This window comes from Vipera berus (genome assembly GCF_964194415.1).
Source record: "Vipera berus genome assembly, chromosome: 2".
NCBI classification, from domain to species: domain Eukaryota; kingdom Metazoa; phylum Chordata; class Lepidosauria; order Squamata; family Viperidae; genus Vipera; species Vipera berus.
Genome location: NC_138203.1, coordinates 276,883,425 through 276,903,445, shown reverse-complemented (window position 1 = coordinate 276,903,445; position 20,021 = coordinate 276,883,425). Strand labels below are relative to the sequence as shown.

The window sequence follows — 20,021 nt, the reverse complement described above, 5'->3', positions numbered from 1 at the left end:
AAGCTCTTTTTTTCTACTCCAATGCCCATTATCCCAGGCCCTCATAGAACATGATCTCTCTCCTCCGGCCTTGCAGGGTCCTCTGGCATTGCGCACAGAAACCACTAGGGGGCTACCTCGGCAGCTGTTGAAAGGGCTGGGTAGCCCTCACCCGTCGCCCCCCCCCACCCCGCTTCAGAAGGGAACTGAGCATGCGCCTGGCTTTTTCACGAACTAAAGCGAGATACGTGTTGCCCGGGTCAATTTCCAGAAAAAGGTGAAAGTGCGTCCTCACTTTCTACCGTACAATGTCCGGGTCTGCTCGCCCTCGCTGAGAGCCTTTAGGCTGAGCCTTTCCAGAAGTCCAAGAGGCTGCAAGGAAGCCTTGGACGGATGGAGATCAAGACCCGATCCCGGAGTTCAGCAAGTGGGGTGACTTTTCTGTCGTGCCAAGCTTTCCGGGCTGGACCGTGCATGGAGCATCAGGTACGGAGTCGTGGAATGTGGGGAGCCCCTTGTCCCATGTTCCCCTGCCGCGCCTGTGCATACACGGGCCGGGCAGGGAAGAAATCAAAAGCTACGGACCCAAGATGGCCAGAAAGCTCTGAGCCATTCAGGATTAGGCTAAAATTGGGAAAGCTCTTTCCAGGAGATGCCTGAATCAAATTATGTTAAGCCACAGCGGGTTTATTGATTCGGGTATTATTCTGTTTGCATTGGATGGTGGTTTGTTGATTATGATTTCTCAGGTACCCATAGCAGTTTGGGCCAGGAGGTTGATGGGGTTGTGCTGGCTAAAGTTATACTGGAAGTTCAAGTGTTGATTGATTTACCTATTAAACTGATTTAGATAGCCACTCATCTCAGTGGCTGTTTGTGACTTGAGACATTTATGATTTGGATTCTACAGAGGTTGTTTTTGCAAGCAGCCATCAAAATTATTTGAATAAATGAGTAGGATATAGAAATCCAAAACATATTTAAATGTATGTATCCAATACTTTTAATCCTTGATAGAAGTCGATCCGGAAGCTTACTACAGAATTTTTTTCCCACACACAGATACATACCCTTCCCAGATATTGGTGGATTCATAATCCTTTCTAATTTATTTCTGGAAGTTTCTTTTGTTTTCCATTCCAGATATGTAAGTTGGAAATCTTTCCTGGTTACCCTGGAGTCCTAAGTATCTTGTGTGGGAAGAATAACCTTTAGGAGATTTCTCCAGACCTTTTGTGATTAGTAAGATCTGGGAAGATCCATCAGTCCATTTTGGAACTGGAAAGAAGATGGAGGGACAGTGCCCAGCAGATTCAGGAGTTGGAAAAGGCCCTGCAGCTGCTCTGCCTTGGAGCTGTGGGAAGAATGGGGCAAATCCTGGGCAGAAGAGCCAAGAAGAGGAAGCCAACAGTTCAGAGGTCCACTGCTGTCACTTCAGAAAAGTGCAGTTCCAGGAGGGGAGGGGTCCCCGAGATGTTTGCAGTCAGCTTCACCGCCTTTGCTGTCAGTGGCTGCAACCAGAAAGACACACAAAGGCCCAGATGATGGACCTGGTGCTTCTGGAGCAGTTCCTGGCTGTCCTTCCCCCAGAGATGGAGAAATGGGTGCGGGAGTGTGGAGCGGAGACCAGTTCCCAGGCGGTGGCCCTGGCCGAAGGCTTCCTGCTGACCCAGGAATTGGAAAAGATGCAAGAAGACTTGCAGGTGTGAGAATATAATCATAGCATCTCTAAAGAGGATCTCTCTGAATTTGTCAGTTCCTCTCTGGCAGAGTTTTCTGAGATGATGAACTCCTAAGGCCAGTTATTCTGTTCTTCCAGGGCATGTATTTGGGGAAATTCTTTCATTCCCATTTTCCAACTTCAGTGATGGACACTGTGGTCTGCTGGGTTGAGGGTGCAGTATGATAATTCATTTCTGTCTCTGTGCTGTTCCCTTCTTGTCACGTCACGTCACGTCATGTCTAGAAATCCTTAGATGCTGTGACTGAGTATCCCAAGGGGAGGAAAGATTCTTCCAAACCCTCTCAAGAGTTGCTGTTCAGGGAGAGCTTTCAGAAACATCAAAGTCAGGACACCCTGCCAGGTAACAGAAGTCATTTTCGTGTAATGTGAGGCTTGGCATCTAGCTGATCCTTTTGCTCGTTTTCACTTGAGTCTCTCTCTGGTACCATTTTTAACCATCTGCTTCCACCATTTTCTGTCCCTCACAGAGAATAGAAAGCTCTCCTTGGTATTTTTAGAATCGCCTCCTTTTCATGACAGAGCTGAAAGAGTGGGTGAAACTCTGCCTCAGGTAGGAGAAGAAACATCAGAAAGGTCCATGAATCTTGGAGGGGTTTCGTTTTGTGCTGGAATTCAGTTTATAACATTGATGTTTCTAAGCAACAAATTTTGATATCAGGTCATCGGAAATTCACACTTGGTTTAACCTACCTGTCTCTTCTGATAAGCTTTCTCTGCCCTCCTGCTTCAGGCTCGGATTTCATTGACCAGAAATTGTCTCAGATGGAGATCTTCCTTCTGTCTGCCAGGATCATTCTCACACACCATTAGAAGCTCTCCCAACACTTCCATGAAGGTATGGAGTCTCTGTGTGTGGGTGGGTGGGGAGAGTTGGTCCCTCAGTGGATAAAGCAATTCATTGGCAAAAATGTCAGATGGTTTTTCCCTGTATTTCTTTCTGCCCAGCCTCAGAAGAAATGGAGCCATTGATAAGTAGTAGGTTCAAGACCGATTGACCAAGAAAACTATTTTAATTGGCTTCACTAAAAGGAATTCCAAGTTTCCTTTCAACTTTGTCAGATGTGCTTCAGTTGTTCTGTCAGCCAAAAGCTCTGAAGTCAAATTCTGAATTCTGCAGAAGACGCCCATTTTATCCATTAGATCGCTCTCCTTCATTTGCTGAAAGAAAACTCAAATTCTTCTTGGGTTATCTGTTAATTGGCAAACTTCTTTCCTTGTTCAGGATGTTGTGTCTTTTGAGGATGTGGCTGTGCATTTCTCCAAGGAGGAGTGGTCCCAACTGGATGCTGACCAAAAAGCACTCCACGGAGAAGTCATGCTGGAGAATTCCAAGAATCTGGCTTCTCTGGGTAAGAATCCCTATCTGTGCTCGGAATCGTAGAGAACACATTGGGGGTTGATGTAACCATCTGCTTTTGATAAAATACATTTGATAAAATAGCCTTTTTCAAATTTGTATACTGCCTTTATACTTTTTTAGTACAGGTAGTCCTTGACATACAACAGGCCATTTAACTAACATTTGAAATTATGACAGACCCCTCCAAAAGCTACCTGTGATTCCATTTCAAGGTTAAGATGGCTATAGCAGTTTTGTGGTCATTCTGTTTGACAATGCACCACAGGTTCGTCTGCAGCACCCTCCCACTTCTCTTCCCCCATCCCACCCTGCCAAAACCTTTCAATGCTTGGACCTGCTTCCCCACACACCCATCTCAAACACACACACACACACACACACACACACACACACACACTTACCTTCTGAAGTTCTCCAGACCTCATATTGTAGAAGGAGGGCAGGCCATGTGTCCCAGGGCTGCAGTTTGAAGCAGTTTGTCCCACACATTTGTGGGTGGGCACAAAATGGCAGCTGCCACACAAACTGCTTCAATTTGCTGTGTTAGAGAAGTTTCCACAGTGATGCAGAAGCTTCTGAATGCTGCAGAAGCCTTCTGCAGCACTGCACAAAGTTTGTTAAGGCAACAAACCAAAGCAGTTTTTCCCTGTGCCATGTGGATGGGACAAAATGGCCCCTATTTTTGAAATTATTCCAGTGCTCTGGAAGGCCTCAGAGAAGGGCGTTTGGCCTGGTGGAGTGTAAACAAGGCCACAGGCAGGGCTCTTCATATTTGGCCCTTTCATGACTGGCGGACTTCAACTCCCAGAATTCCTCAGCCAGGCATGCTGGCTGAGGAATTCTGGGAGCTGAAGTACGCGAGTCATAAAAGGGCCACGTTTGAAGGCCTAAGGCCTGGGAGGACCCAGCGGGAGTGGGAAAAGCCCTGTTGGGACCCAAGGCATGGGAATTGGAACATGGGGTAACTCAGGGATGGGGGAGGCCTTGGGAGGCCAAGAACAAATGAGCCTTGGCCTGTACTAGACCCCCAACATCCTCCTCCACCCAGAAGGTATTCCGCACTTAACGACCAGAACATTGGTTTTATGTTTCATTGGGGAGAGCAGGAATGGGAGGGTTGCTAGGTGACTAGTTTATAATAATTATAATATAATAATAATAATAATAATAATAATAATAATAATAATAATAATAATAATAATAATAATAATAATAATAATAATCAGGGCTTTTTTGTCATAGAACGCTCAGAACGGAGTTCCAAGAGAGAGAGAGAGAGAGAGAGAGAAGGGAAGTGCAAGTGCCTCTCTCTGTCTCTCTCTCTCTCTCTGCAAATGGCGGAGGCTGACTGGGAGCCGCAGAAGGCTGAAAGAGCCGCATGCGACTCCAGTGCCATGGGTTGCCGACCCATGGCCTAGTCATTGGGTGCTGAATGGCTGCTATTCAAGACCTGATGCTATTGAACACCAATTATTCTTAGACGTGATCTGAAGGTGGATGAAGCAACTGACTGGCAAGTATAAACAAGACTTGGATGTGCCCTGAGAAGGACGTTCCTTTCTCAGAAATGTGTCCACTTGGGCACTGAGTTCACCCCAAATTGGGGAGGAGGAGCTATTGCCATCGAGAAAGTCCAGTCGGTTTTCAAAGGCACTACTTTGTCCAAAAGTGGAGATGAGACTTTCTTTGAAATAGGAGAGATGGTGGTTATGTTGGTCCCCCTGCATGATGCAGTGTCCAATGCATTTCAGGACTTCATGACACCATGTAACTGACCCTGGTCATCAACACTGATGGTGAAGGATTAGATCAGGATTTTGTCTTAGGTTCATTGTGACATGATATTGTCCTGATGTATGAACTTGGTGGGAGCCCACTTGGAAATGCATACTTGGTAAAACCTTAGTTTGGGTCTTCATATTGGTCAATAAAGCAGCCAAAAGGTATTCATCATTTACGTGGCTAAATTTCAGAGGAAAAAGTTTGATCTTTAATCATGACCCTATTCTTGCTACGGTTTTCATATTTCTTTTTCAAGGCTTTAATGGGCAGGAGAATAAGAAATGCAAGGAGGAATACCAAGAGATCCATCCAAAAGAGGGCAAAAGGAGGTTTGCAGATCAGATGCAACCAAAGAGTGATGAGACAAACCAATCACAAAGCGGAATGAAGAAAGGTTTTCCTCAGGTCGTTTGGCTTACAAACCACAGAATGATCCATACAGGAGAAAGACCATATGAATGTGTGGAATGTGGAAAGGGCTTTAGGAGGAATGGTGATCTTATCCGCCATAAAATCGTCCACACAGGTGAGAAACCATATCAATGCAGGGCGTGTGGAAAGAGCTTTTATATATACGACCATCTCATTTCCCATAAAAAGACACATTTAGAAGAGAAACCGTATACCTGCATGGAGTGTGGAAAGACTTTTGGTTCCAAGTACTCTCTTAGAAGACATGAAAGGAATCACAAAGGAGAAAGACCTTTTAGATGCATGGAGTGTGGAAAAACCTTTACCAGTAGTACTCATCTTACTTACCACAAGATGATCCACACAGGAGAAAAGCCATATAAATGTGTGGAATGTGGAAAGGATTTTAGGAGGAATTGTGATCTTACCCGCCATAAAAGGAAGCACTCGGGGGAAAAGCCATATCAGTGTAATAAGTGTAGGAAGACTTTTGGTCACCATAGCAGCCTTACTTCTCATGAAAAAACCCATACGGGAGTGAACTTGTATAAATGTATGGAATGTGGGAAGAGCTTTAGCAGAAGTAGTTCTCTGATCCACCATAAAGCTATCCACACAGCGGAGAAATTATATCAATGCCAGGAGTGCGGGAAGAGCTTTAGATTCAGAAGTGATCTTACTAGGCATAAAAGGATCCACTCAGAGAAAAAAGCCGTTATCAATGTAGGGAGCACGGAAAGAGCTTCTGTGAGAATGGGTCCATTGTGAAACATTAAAGAGTATCCACACGGAAAAAGCCATCTAAATGTGTGAAACATGGAAAGGGGTTCAGGAAGAATCGTGTTTTTACTTTCCTTTAAAGAATGCACATGGGATTAGCCATATCAGTGGAGTGTGGAAAGAGCTTCAGAAGCTGTAGCTTTCATTTACGACAGGGGTGTCAAACTCAATTTCATTGAGGGCCGCATCAGCATTGCGGTGGGGCCAGGTGGGCATGGCCAGGGTGAGCGTGGCCTACTGGGTGGGCGTGGCTGGAGTGTGTATGGCCTACTGGGTGGGCATGGCCAGCTCTACATCATTGGCATCAAGGGTGCTTATGGGGGCCTGGGCAGGAGTGGGACAGATCTGGGGGTCTCTGGCAGAAGGAGGGTCTCTGGGCCAGGGCCAAGGCAGCGGGGGCCGTTCCCTCACTGTTTCCAGGATGGCTTCGGGGGCCACATGAAACCACTTTGCAGGCTGGATCCGGTCCCCAGGCCTTGTGTTTGACATGTCTGATTTACAATAAAAGGATCCACACACAGGGAAGCAGCCATATCAATGCAGGGAGTACAGGAAGAGTTTCAATACAAATAGCTGTCTAAAAATCTCATGCAAAGGGTCTACTTGAGTAACAGTCCGTATTAAAACTAAAATCATCTTCAATATCCATGCATAAATTACCTTTCTAGGTCAATTCTAAATCCTGGCTGGTTTTTGCTAAGTAGGAGATTGCAAAGAAAAAGTTAACAGGGGAGATGAAGGAAATTAATTGCCCATGTCAGCAATGTGTCCTGCCCATTAGTTAACAATGGCAGATCCCCCAATTATTTGAAGGAACTCCCATCTGAACAACAACAACATGGGGCTTCCCTTGAGGACCACTCAGAGGCTTCAGCTGGTGCAGAATGCAGCCGTGCGAGTAGTAATGGGAGTTTCCCGATACTCTCAGGTAACACCTCTTCTCTGCGAGCTGCATTGGCTTCCGGTTCCCCTCCGGGTGAGATTCAAGGTGCTGGTGATGACCTATAAAGCCCTGAATGGCTTGGGTCCGGGATATCTGAGGGAACACCTGCATTAAGCTCCCTTCGTCCAGTGCGCTCCCACAGGGAGGGTCTTCTCAGGGTGCCGCCGATAGATTGTTGGCGGATAACACCCAGGGGAAGGGCCTTCTCTGTGGGTGCGCCTGCCCTCTGGAACCAGCTGCCCGTGGAGCTTAGGACTGCCCCCGACCTCCGCACATTTCGCTGGGACCTGAAAACCTGGATTATCTCAGGGAGCACCTGCTGCCAGCATCAGCCTCCCATCGTCCTGTGCGCTCCCACAGGGAGGGCCTCCTTAGGGTTCCGCCAGTTAGGGAATGCCGGCGGGTGATTCCAAGGGGGAGGGCATTCTCTGTGGGTGCGCCTGCCCTATGGAATAAACTGCCGGTGGAACTTCGGACTGCCCCAGACCTTCGCTCGTTTCGCCAGGACCTAAAAACTTGGTTATTTGATCTTTCTGGCCTGGACTGAGGGGGTTTTAATTTAACTTTAAATTTTAAATTTTAATTTGTTTTAATTGTGGGCTAGTCTTAATTTAATTCTATTTTACCGTATTTTCCGGCGTATAAGACGACTTTTTAACGCATGAAAATCTTCTCAAAAGTTGGGGGTCGTCTTATACGCCCAGTCGCCTTATACGCTGGAAAATAGTAAATCCTCGGGAGCAGAGACGTTAGTGGAAATGGACAAATCCAGCGCTCGAGAATGGCGAAAGACAGCCTCCTCAAAAATAAACCGACCAGCCCAACCGAGGCTGAGGCTCCAGCTTACCGGCGTCCTAGGGCAGCAGACCCCTTTTTTTTTGGGAAGGGAGCAGGAGTCAAGCGCGTGCCGAGCCCCCGGCACTCAGCGAGCACGAGAGCTCAAGGGAGCACGGGAAGCCAGGCGGAGGCTGACCTGACATGTTTGCGCAGAGCTGAGCTTCACCCGACCCTGGGAGTTCGACTTCGGTGTGGTGCCGTGGCCAGACCTACAGCAACACCCGCCTGGGAAGGCACAGCTCGGGAATTGCGACAGGCAGACCGCAGCGGAAAGCTGGCGCTGGGGCTTCAGCAACCCGGCGTCGCCCCTCCGCCCTGAAGTAGAAGGCAGCCTTTTGAAAAATAAATATTATAATATGTGCAGGGTTTTTCCCCTTTATTTCTTTTTCCCCTTTCTGTATACTCCAGCGATAACTTATGCAAGTGAAAGGAGGAAAAACCCCGAGTTTGCTTTTTCTTGGAAAACTTTAGAAAAGCACAGCAAAATGCAGGGGAGGGTAAACGGGCTTCTCGATCACAGTGCCATGCGGGGCTCCTTCTGGTTTCTAGTTACTTGGAAACTCGGGGCTTTCTTTGAGGGAATCTCAAACTTGCGGTGCAGGGCTGAGCCCGTTTCTTTCACCACCACCCCCCGCCCTCCGCCGCCCTGTTCATTAACTAACCTACGGAAAGAATCGCCTTCTTTCAGACCTGGTGCCTTCCCGAAGTGTTGGGCCACAATGCTGGTCGCTCCTGGCCGAAACAGCCAGTGCGTGTGGCTGAAGTAGAAGGGGGCGCCAACGCGAGAGGAGACGAGGTTTAGGCGAGGCAGAGCAAAGCTGATCTCGAGGCCAAAAGCTCTTGATAATCCTTCACCTAATTGAGAAGCAGCCCTGACTTCCTACTTACCCATATTTTCCGGCGTATAAGACTTTAACCCATGAAAATCATTTCAAAAGTTGGGGGTCGTCTTATACGCCCAGTCGTCTTATACGCCGGAAAATACGGTAATTGTATTTATTTGTATTGTTTAATTCACCCTGTAAACCGCCCTGAGTCCTTCGGGAATAGGGCAGTATATAAAATCAATCAATCAATCAATCAATATCCCTGCTGTGTCTCAAGAGGAGAAAACTCGATCAGCACTACTCCCTTTAGAGCAGATGTGCAGGGGGGAATATAACTTTCCATCCCTTTCTAGAGTTCAAGTTGTTCTTCCTTTCCTTAATCTTGTTACACATCTGTGTTTCCACCGAATTCCCCAACCTTTCCAGCTTGGCGGCCCAGAAGGAAAGAGAAAATTGTGTGCACGGGCCCCCGCGTGCATGCGCACACAAGCATGCGCATGACGGTGCAGGTGCTAGCATCCCCGCACATATGCAATTGGGGCCACTAGTGCCCAGACGACGGTGCTACCATGAGTGGGGCAGGGCTCGCCAGCTATTCTCAAGGCCCGGTGGCCAACAGGCCGCAGCCCGATACCCAGTGCTTTTTTTGTAAAAGAAAAAGGTGCCGGAACTCACACATGTCATACAACCCAACTTGCTTACCCTACAAGGTTCCATCCAAAAAAGGTGCCGGAACTCCGTTCTGAGCGTTCTATGAGAAAAAAAGCCCTGCCGATACCAAGCTGCGGACCGTAGATTGGGGAACCCTGCTCTAAAGAATCTGAACGACTAACGGTCTACGCAAATTTCCGAGAGATAAGAATTGATGGAAGTCAGGGTGGGCTGGACTTAGATCTCTTGCGGGCATGGAGGTACTTGAGACTGAAGACACATTTGATCCCTTCCTCGGCCTGGTCATCTTCAGATTTTTTATATATACTATATACATCTGGTAGTGGGAGAGAGGAGCAAACTATATCTTACAATTAAGACATCTTGAATCCTGAAGCAAAGGAAGACTGATGCCAAATCCTGTGCCAGGTGTCTGTGGTACAGGGACTTTGTGTCTTTGGCTGTTAACCAGAAGGATGGCAGTTCAAGCCCACCCAGGGACGACCTGCTTGATGAGTTGAACAATAGATGAAGGGAATGGATTGTTAATCCATCAGGTTTCTCATCTTGGGACCGCAGTTCCCATCCTCCTCACTACTTGTTTCTGCCTGGCCTACCAGGGTATCTGTTCCTGGAAGTGGCCCAACACATGGACCACAGTTCTGCCTGAGTCTCTGGAGTGCAACAGCACCATTCCTCTTGAAAAAGATCAACAGAAGTAGAAATATGTTTTATCTCAGCAATGCCAAACAAGGATTGCCTCAGGGCTTGCTACTCTCTTCGCTCCTTTTCAGCATCTACAGTATATGAAACCACTGGATGAGATCCTCCATCACCATGGGTCGAGTATACTGACAATAACCAACTCTGTATTTCTGTTCTTGATACCCCCACGTGATGCTGCTGCCCTCTCATGGTTTGTGGAGCCCTGTGGGGGCCTGGATGGAGGACAACAGAAGTCGACTGGACCCTGGCAAGACTGAATGGCTTGGGGTGCATGGGGCCTCAAGTTTCGGGACTTGCTCATCTTTGATGCTGGATGGGATGGCATTACCCCAAATGGATCTGGCCTGCAACTTGGGCCTCTCCTGGACTCCTGTTTCCTGTTTGAAGAGCAGGTGGCAGTTGCAGCTAGAAGAGCTTTTGCACAACTTCAGGTTATGCACCAGTTGTGGTCTTTCCTGGATCAGGAGTCCCAGTGCTTAATAATTCAGCCCCCAGTAACTATATCATGGTTGGACTATTGCAGGGGTAGACAACCTTGGCTTTTTATGACTTGTGGACTTCAACTCCCAGAATTCCTGAGCCAGCATGCCTCAGCTTGGAAACCTGTCCCTTACCCCTCAGCACGGCTGGCTCAGGAATTCTGGGAGTTGAAGTCCACGAGTCATAAAGCGGCCTAGGCCAGGGGTAGGCAACCTTGGCTCTTTTATGACTCATGGACTTCAACTCCCAGAATTCCTGAGCCAGCACGGCTCAGCTTGGAAACCTCTCCCTTTCCCCTCAGCATGGCTGGTTCAGGAATTCTGGGAGTTGAAGTCCAAGAGTCATAAAAGAACCAAGGTTGCCTACCCCTGGAGTATTGTGATGCAGTCTATATGGGGCTACCCTTGAAGACCATTTGGAAGTTACAGCAGGGGCAGAGTGCGGCAGCCCAGACAATTTTCAGGGCCCATGAGCTATTCTGTGCTGCATTGGCTGTCAGTCTGCTTCCAGGAGGAATTCAAAGTGTCGATAAATAACTTTAAAGCCCTTTGTGGCATGGCCAAGTTTTTATTTATTTATTTATTTATTTATTTTTGGGACTTATATGCCGCCCTATCTCCCGAAGGACTCAGGGCGGCTAACAACAATAAAACACGATAATACAAATATTAAAAAAGAATTAAATAACAGCCCCAAAATAAATTAACTACACAGTTAAAAATTAAAACATATTTAAAAACCCATCATCAATCCAGTTAATTGAGGGACCACCTCATCCCACTGAGTTTGGCCTGTCCCACCTGTGCTGGCAGAGGAGGTCTGCTGTGGGCCCTGTTGGCTTATGATTGCAAGTGACCCAGAGTTACCATGTAGTAAGGTAGGCGTATAGATAAATAAATAATAATCCAACAAGAAAAAGATGTATAATGATGGGTTTCTTTTATTCCTTCTCTCATCGATTTTGTTGGAGCTCGGCCGCAAATTCCAACAAAAGCTGTTTCAATCATGGCTGCCAGGAAAGGAGCAATGAGAAGCCAAACCCTTCATCCACACTGGATTATCTCTTGGCGCCAACCACTAATCCAGTCTGGAAAAGGGGGTCCCAGAATTCCGCCATTCCGAGAGCTTCCAAACTAACACATTTTGGGCAGTGCTGGGGGGAGGGGACTCTCATTCTTTGCTTGTTAGGCCTCTTCCGTGAGGCAGGCTCTGGGTATCACCTTTGAACCGGTGGCCTTTCCCCTTTGGGATGTTGGAGGAAGAGTACATAAGCCTCCCATCCTCTAAACCAGGGCTTTTCAACTCTTTCACCCATTGTACCACTTTTAGGATACGGCAACATCCGAGTACCAACAGTTGCCTAGCAAGTTGTCAGAAACTTAATGATCAAAAAAAAGGAAAAAAGTACAGGTAGTCCTCGACTTACAACAGTTAGCTTAGTGACTTGTGACTTAGTGACTTAGAGCCTTGGTGGAGCAGTGGGCTAATGCCTTCTTAAGTGACACCAGCTGCCTGCAATTAGTGCGGGTTCGCATCCCACCAGGCTCAAGGTTGACTCAGCCTTCCATCCTTCCGAGGTAGGTAAAATGAGGACCCAGATTGTTGGGGGCAATTAAGCTGACTTTGTAATAATGCCGCTTGGGAGGGTGTGAAAGCCCTAATAAGCAGGCATATACATAGAATGAACGCTACTGCTAAGCTTGTAAGCCGCCCTGAGTCTTTGGAGAAGGGCGGGATATAAATAGAATTTTTTTAAAAAATGACTGTTTGAAGTTACAATGGCACTGAAAAAAGTGCCTCCCAAGCCACAGCCGAGCAAGACACCTGCCCGCCCGCCCGGCGGCACTCTTCCTCCTGTCCAAGATTTTCATTGTTATGAGCATTTCTGTTGAGGATTGGCAGCGGGGGTGGGGTGGGGGGTGTTTAGTTTTTATTCCCTCCCCCTCTGCTGGGTGGTTGCAGCAGGTTTTGGTCACTTCACATGACCCTGGGATACTGTGACCATCATAAATATGAATCAGTTGCCAAGCATCTGAATGTAAATCACAAGACCCTGGAGATGCTGCAACATTCCAGCTGATCGGCGCTTCTTCTGGGCTCAGCCTGGCGCTGATCCTGGTGCTTCCGCTGAGCCCTGACAGCCCTGCAGCTCCAGCCGTCTCTTGCTCAGGCTTGTGTGGTGCTGCCACCGGTTCATCTCATTCCCCTCCTCCTTTTCTAGGATGGTCGCATACCATCTGCCAGGTGGCAACGTACCACAGGTGGTACTCGTACCACAGGTTGAAAAGCCCTGCTCTAGACTAGAGGTCCCCAACCCCTGGTCTGTGGATGGGGACCAGGTTGCGACATGCTAGAAACTGGTCCGCGCAAACAAGGAAAGCCCCATCCGTGGGATGCAGGCAGTACATGAAACTACACCCCCTGCGGTCGGCGGAAAAACCTCTCTCCACAGGACGGGTCCCTGGTGCTCAAAAGGTTGGGGACCTCTGGGCAAGGCATTCAGAAAGATGCCAAGAGAGAGCTTCCATCTGCAACAAGTCAACTGGAAGGTAGCAATCTTGGCAATGTTGGGCGCTCTGAGAAAGTTTTGAGGAAGTCTCTCCACCCCCACCTGGCCCTTCTTCTGCCTGTAAGCCTGGGTGGTGGAGCTGGGGTCTCTGTGCAGGTCATCCACCACCCGTTGGGGTTTTCTGAGCAGGGAGAAAGTCTCAAAGGGTTTGAGATTCTCTGGGCCTCTTACAACCCTCCCCACTTGCGGGAACCGAGACTTCAGTCGATGCCCCTTCCAAAGAGAAGCTGGAGGGATGAAGGCCCCCTTGTCCTTCCCTGGTGGTCTAATGGTCAGGATTCAGCGCTTTCACCGCTGCGGCCTGGGTTCAATTCCCGGCCAGGGAAAGCTTTTGTTTGCAAAAAATCTTATCATCCTGCAGGTGGAATTATCAGGAAGGGTCAATTTTTTTAAATCCCATTTATATTTTAATGGCAAAATAGGCTGAACTGGCCAAAAAAAAAATGCCCAGCCTTTCCTTTTCTTCCTTTTTCTTTCCCTCATCCTACCCCATCCCACCCCGTGATTGATTCTCCTAGTAGGCTTGACATAAACTCCATACAACCAGCCTGCCTTGGACCTTAAGTTAGGGTAGATGAGAACCGCAGGAATTGTGGTTGTCATCTACCCCAACTTGAAGGGGGCAAAGCTGTTCATGATCCAATAGAGGGAAACAGGTGGGTTCTCTTCTGTTCCAGCCTATGACCGACCCTGTTTGTCAGGGACAACCGCTTTTTCCTTTTTACAGTCAATAGGCTGGGAAAACCCAACCCAAATTTATTTACAGTTCAAACAAAAAAGCAACAGAATGTTTCCTTCAAAAAATGAATCAAAATATCAAACAAGAGTCAACAAACAAGAGTTAAACAGAAGTTGCAAGAACAGACCAGGATTCTCTTAGAATGTCTCCAAATGGTTGCCTTCAGCAACCAGCCCCACCCACACCTTCCCCTTTTATTATCAGTCCCAAGGCATGACTGCCTTCTCCTCCTCTCACTGAGTTGCCTCATTGATTTGCTCTGCTCTGCTCTGCTCTGCTGGATTGCCTTCTGCTTCTAGCATCTCTGAACAGACTCTTCTGAGTCCGACACCTCGTACTCACACAGCTGAGCCTCATGAGGAACATGACTGGAGGGCCAGGCTGAGAGTCCTGCAGTGCATCAGAGCCTCCCTCTGACACCAAAGGCTCTCCAAACCCCTCCTCCTCAGATTCATCGGACTCAGCTGCTGAGAGCACAGGCTGACACTGAATCATAACAAATATTCCCACATCCCTAGAACACGAAGGGTCAAGGAGTCTGGCCATTAGGCAGAAGGATGAGGATGGTTTGAACCTAGCCAGGAACACCTGCAGGTACCCTTACCTTGAGAAGATGGCGGAGTGGGGAAGTTGATGGACAGCTAATGAATGCCCTGTGCTCTTCATACCTGGATTCAAATCCCATCTCTGTTGGCAAGAATGGGAAAACCAAGAAATTATTTCTAGATTTTTGCTTCCTGCTGACAATGCAAGGTGACATCAGTGCCAGCCATCACTTCTCCTTTCTTCCCATTGAAAGCAGAATCCGAGATCAAAACCTCATCTGGTGATGCTGCCTGTACATCCTAGAAGAGCAAAAGGTGGAAGGAGACGTGCGCCAGCCGGGACTCGAACCTGGGTCGCAAGATTGGGAACCCTGCATGATGCCCCTACACCACTGGCACAGCTGTTGAGATTCTGTCTCAAGAGAAGCAATAGTTATAGCCCGGCTTTCTCCTTTCCCATCTGATGGGGGGAGCGAAGAGCACTCTGTGCCTTGTGAATAAAGTATGTTATTACTGTCTAGCCAGCCCCAGCTACGGATGCTCAGGTGGGGGCAGCCGAGGGGGAGGCCTGTGCCAGGTCTCTGTGGCGCAATGGGTTAGCGCGTCTGGCTGTTAACCAGAAGGATGGTGGTTCGAGCCCACCCAGGGACGGCCTGCTTGATGAGTTGAACAACAGATGAAGGGGATGGATTGTTTATTCACTGGGCCCTTCACCTTGGGACTGCAGTTCCCAATCTCTCGATATTTTTTTCCACCAGACTTAAATATTTAGCCATCTGCTTCATCAGCTTTACCTTCCCAGAATGAAAAAAAGCAGACAAGGCCCCCAGGCCTGGGGGAGGGGAAATTGGGAAATTATTTCTACATTTTGGTTCCTGCTGAGAACGCATGGTCCGATCAAGGCCAGCCTCAGTTTGTACACGGGTTGCAAGTTACGAAAGCTGAGTGATGCTTTCACAGCGTTGTGCAACTGCGGGAATCTTGTTCCTTTTAGGATGAAAGGTTCCCGCAGAAGAGAGAGAGGCAGCTCCAGGATCTCTCAGAAGCTCTTTACTGGAGGTGAGGATTTTGGCAATTTCACCAAGACGGAAGGCAAGAAAAAAAAAATCCCAGACAGCCTTTGTGAAATCAGCTGCTTGTCTCTGTCATTAACCTCCCAACATTTGCTGCTAGCCACATCTGCCCAAATCGGCGGAACATCCCTGAAAGATCAATGGCTCCACCGTTCACTGTAGAAGCACTGAACTGATCGCATGGCCTCTTCAGCTGGGTCCCTTCCACAGTTTATCTTTGCTTGTGGCACTGATAAAATGGCTTCTATGGGGTGGGGGGGATCCTTTGCAAAAACAAAAAAACAAAACACCTTTCCTTTATTGCAGGATTGAATCAGCAGCCTGAGAATGCTTTAAATTTTGTTCCCACATCTTTCACTGTATCACTGACCTCTGGAGGGCACATATCTCTAAAATAATTATCAGCTCTTTAAGCCCTCTCATACTGCAAACACCGGGTCTGGAATGGCCAGCCAAAGATATGGACATGCTAGTTGAGAGCTGCCCACACCTCTGGTTTCTGTGGTGTAGTGGTTATCACGTTTGCCTAACACGCAAAAGGTCCCTGGTTCGAAACCAGGCAGAAACATGTCTTTTTCTCAGCATTGCAGCCATTTCAAGGATGTAAGCATGTACGAGGAATAGATTCCTCCCCTCCCAGAAAAAAAAATCAAGAAGCATCCCCTTTTCTTTTCTCCCTTACTCAAGAGGGAATGAGTAAGCAGAGGAAGCTTCTAACTATTGACCAAAGAAGACAGGTCATCCTAAGCCAGGGGTGTCAAACTCAATTTCATTGAGGGCCGCATCAGCATTGCGGTTGCCCTCAGGGGGCCGGGTGGGTGTGGCCTGGGTGGGCATGACCTACTGGGTGGGCATGGCTAGAGTGTGTATGGCCTACTGGGTGGGCATGGCCAGTTGTACATTGTTCGCATCAAGGGTGCCTATGGGGGCCTGGGCAGGAGTGGGACAGATCTGAGGGTCTCTGGCAGGGGGAGGGTCTCTGGGCCAGGGCCAAGGCAGTGGGGGCCGTTCCCTCACTGTTTCCAGGATGGCCTTGCGGGCCGCATGAAACCACTTCACGGGCCGGGTCTGGCCCCCCAGGCCTTGTGTTTGACATGTCTGTCCTAAGCCATCAGCTAGACCAGGAGTAGGCAACCTTGGCTCTTTTATGACTCGTGGACTTCAACTCCCAGAATTCCTGAGCCAGCATGGCACAGCTTGGAAGCCTCTCCCCTCAGCATAGCTGTCTCAGGAATTCTGGGAGTTGAAGTCTACGAGTCATAAAAGAGCCAAGTTTGCCTACCCCTGAGCTAGACAGAACAGAAGCTGTAAGAGTTTTATGGCTTCACACATTCTGGAGCATTATGGAAAAGTGGCAGTTTTACATTTCTAATCTGTCCTGGTCACCATCTAAACTGGGTGATCTTCCAGGACAGGAGAGATTAAATTCACCACCACCTTCCGGAACAGGGCTAGGAAATTTGCTATTTGACAAGCCTGATAAGCCTCCATCTTTGGCTCAGTGGCTCACGGGTTCCCTTCGCCACAGGAAACATGAAATTTTCTGTCACTGCACGTTTTTTTCAGTTCGTCCGGAAAGTTCATTTCTAATTCTCTGTGGGCGTTCTCTGTGGGCGCGCCAGACCTGTGGAACCGCTTACCGGTTGAGCTCCGGATGGCCCCCGACCTTCGCTCCTTCCGGCGCGATCTCAAAACCTTCTTTTTTGAACAAGCTGGCCTGGTCTGACGGGATGGGGTTGGGTTTTTTTTATAATTAGTTTTAACTTTTAATATATATCAATTACTACGGGCATAGTTGTTTAATCACTTTTTAATTTTTGTATCCTGTTTTTTATTATGTATTGCCCTGTTCACCGCCCTGAGTCCTTCGGGAGAAGGGCGGTATACAAATTAAATTATTAAATTAAATTAATTAAATTAATTGTACATCTCTTTCTGCTCTGCCCCTGTGTTATTATCTTATCATGTAACCATAGTGAATCTCATATGTCCAGCTACTGTATGTTATGGTTTTAGACTGTTTTGTGCGCATGCCTAGAAAAAAGTTTCTCACAGTTTTTTCTTTACTTTTCTCTTCTGCCTGATGAGAGAATGTAGTCCGTTTAGGTCTTTTGTTTTCTCATTAAAAGTTTTACCATAGAATATGCCTCGGATTTTCTTTCTTTGATATCCACCATGCAAATGAACCACGGTCCATCCTCCTCTGGTCGGAATGTTAATTATTCCGCGACACTTCCACCTATGGATTCCTGATTGGTGGGGGGGCCATCATCCGTTCAGCCCAAAAGTTCCACCACACAGCCTTGACCCCAGCCAGGAGTACTTTAAAATCATTACAGGCCGCAGCGAGGTAGTTGACTGTTTGAGACAATGAATGAGGATTGTGTGAATGTTTGTGTGTATCTATTTGCTCATTCCTTTATTCTCAAAAAACGCCTTTGATTAGAAGGTCCCTTCTGCATAAAACTGTTTTGATTCAGTCATGTTGTCTTTGCAGAAGGGAAAGAGGGAGCTGTGCTAGGCAGGATTTGAACCTGGGATACAAGATTGGGAGCCTTACTTGACGCCACTGCCCCCACTGGTGCAATCATACAGAGCTGGCTCAAGAATGCTTTGCTTTTGGTGTACAAAGAAACAGGGAAATAACCACTTGGTAGCCAGCCCTGAGTTTGATAACATCTGGGAATCTTTTCTGACACCTGAAATTTGGAGAGGAGCAGAGGAAGACTCCGTTTCCTCTGCCTGCCTTGTTTCTCAGATCCCGAACATCAGGATCCAGAGCTCCTATTATGGTCTCCTCTACTTCTCCCTTTGCCTCGCTAAGAGACTGGCATCCCCCAGCCATGCAATGGAGGGATGAAGGGGCTGGAATGTTACAGCCTGCCTGCCCTCTTCCCAGCCATGGAAGTTTGTATCTTGTCAGCATCCTGGGAGATGAGCGCTGCAAGAGTCACCCCCTCAATGTTCCTTTGAAAGTAGTAATGCCTCTGAGGCTGAGCCACCCCCTGCCCTACAGGTTGTCTGGTCATGGAAGAAGCCCCCCACCCCACTGGGCCACTGCTATGCCTGAGTTCCAGGCGTGCAACAGCACAGATCCTCACGTGCAAAAGGTCAACGGGGCAGAAATATTTTTTTATCTCGGTGAATTCCAACAAAACCTCTTTCAGGACTAGTTAGCTGGGAAAGGAGCTTTGAAAACCCACAGCTTTCACCTTTTGGACAATCATTCAGAGTCCATCTGATCCAGCCGGGAAAAGCAGGTCCCAGAATCCCCCCCATTCTGAGACCTAACACATTTGGGGTGATGCTGGGGCGGGAGTCTCCTCATGTCCCCCTTGTCAGCCCTCTTCCACTTTGGAGAGAGAGCTGCCAACTGCAGCTAGTAAGTTGGAAGATAAAGTATCCAGTGACTTTCAAGGAAGCCACCCTCCCCATTGACCCGCCCCCTTCTTCCTGAAAGCCTGGGTGAGCAGGCCAGGGCCTCCTTCTCTGCAGGCCACCAGCGGTGGGAGTTTCCAAGCAGACAGAAAGTCTCCAAGGAGGGGATGATCCTGCTCTACTGAAAACCTGTGTCCTGCAGTCGGAGTTGATGCTCCTTCCAAGGAGAAGCTGGAGAGATGAGAACCAATTCATCCTTCCCTGGTGGTCTAGTGGTCAGGATTTGGCATTCTCACCGCCACGGCCCAGGTTCGATTCCTGGCCAGAGAAAGCTTTCGATTCCAACCTACCCATCATTCTGCAGCTGTAATTTTCGGGGAGGCTCATTTTGACAGCAAAATAGGCTGGAATTGGCCAGCAAATTGCCCTGCCTTTTCTTTTTTTTTCCTTTCCCCCCCATCCCATCCCATCCCACCCTCCTAGTAGGCTTAACAGAGTCTCCATCCATCCATCCTGCCTTGGACCTTCAAAGAAGGCAGATGATGACCGCAGGGATTGCAAGAGACTTGGAGAGTGCAAAGCTGCCCATGGTCCACTTGGGGGGATGAAGGATTGGCATCAGATCTTCAAGGAGGCTGAGGGGAAGTCATATCCCACGTTTCTGGAGCACAAAGGGGTCAAGGCAGAAGGATGGGGGTGGTTTGAGTTCAACCAGGAGGACCTGCAGGTACCCTTCCCTTGGCAAAATGGCTGAGTGGGGAAGTTGATGGGGGCAGTTAATGCCCTGTACTCTATATAAAATGGATTCGAATCCTATTCCAGTTGGTACTTCTTCCAGCTGATAGTGATTCTGGGGCTTAGGCTGCGGTCATCCTCACAAGAGTTAAAAAGCAGAGGAAAGCCCTGGGCCCAAGATTGAGGAAATCCCGCAGTTATTTCTACATTTTGCTTCCTGCTGACAATGCAAGGTGATGTCAGTGCCAGCCATCAAGAACAGCTTACTATGATGTTAAGGGGACGAGGGGACACAGATTACTATTTGTCTTGGAGTCAATGGTATAAATGGATGTCAAAAAGACTTATTAATTGAATCTTATTACTTGTTATATGCAATGATTTTTCCTTTCTTTGTGGTTGCTTTCTTATATGTAACGGGACAACCTTATTTCCTCCTCGTATTGTGATGTAAACTGCTAT

The 20,021-nt window shown here is 48.0% G+C and overlaps 1 protein-coding gene across 1 annotated transcript; it reads left to right on the top strand.

Moving 5' to 3' along the window:
* Nucleotides 1-251: 251 nt before the first annotated feature.
* On the top strand, nucleotides 252-6,324 carry LOC308661428 (uncharacterized protein). Its single transcript, XM_081316353.1, has 7 exons — nucleotides 252-465; nucleotides 1,123-1,682; nucleotides 1,946-2,063; nucleotides 2,191-2,273; nucleotides 2,454-2,558; nucleotides 2,946-3,072; nucleotides 5,122-6,324. The coding sequence occupies exons 2-7, from the start codon at nucleotides 1,269-1,271 to the stop codon at nucleotides 6,042-6,044; spliced, it is 1,770 nt and encodes a 589-aa protein (XP_081172479.1). The 5' UTR covers nucleotides 252-465; nucleotides 1,123-1,268; the 3' UTR covers nucleotides 6,045-6,324.
* Nucleotides 6,325-20,021: the final 13,697 nt, after the last annotated feature.

Excerpts from the sequence above, each read along its gene's own strand:
- LOC308661428 (XM_081316353.1), top strand. The coding sequence starts at position 1,269 with ATGGAGGGACAGTGCCCAGCAGATTCAGGAGTTGGAAAAGGCCCTGCA. Across the intron at positions 1,683-1,945 it reads AGATGCAAGAAGACTTGCAG|AAATCCTTAGATGCTGTGAC; the intron begins GTGTGAGAATAT and ends CGTCATGTCTAG. Across the intron at positions 2,064-2,190 it reads AAGTCAGGACACCCTGCCAG|AGAATAGAAAGCTCTCCTTG; the intron begins GTAACAGAAGTC and ends TGTCCCTCACAG.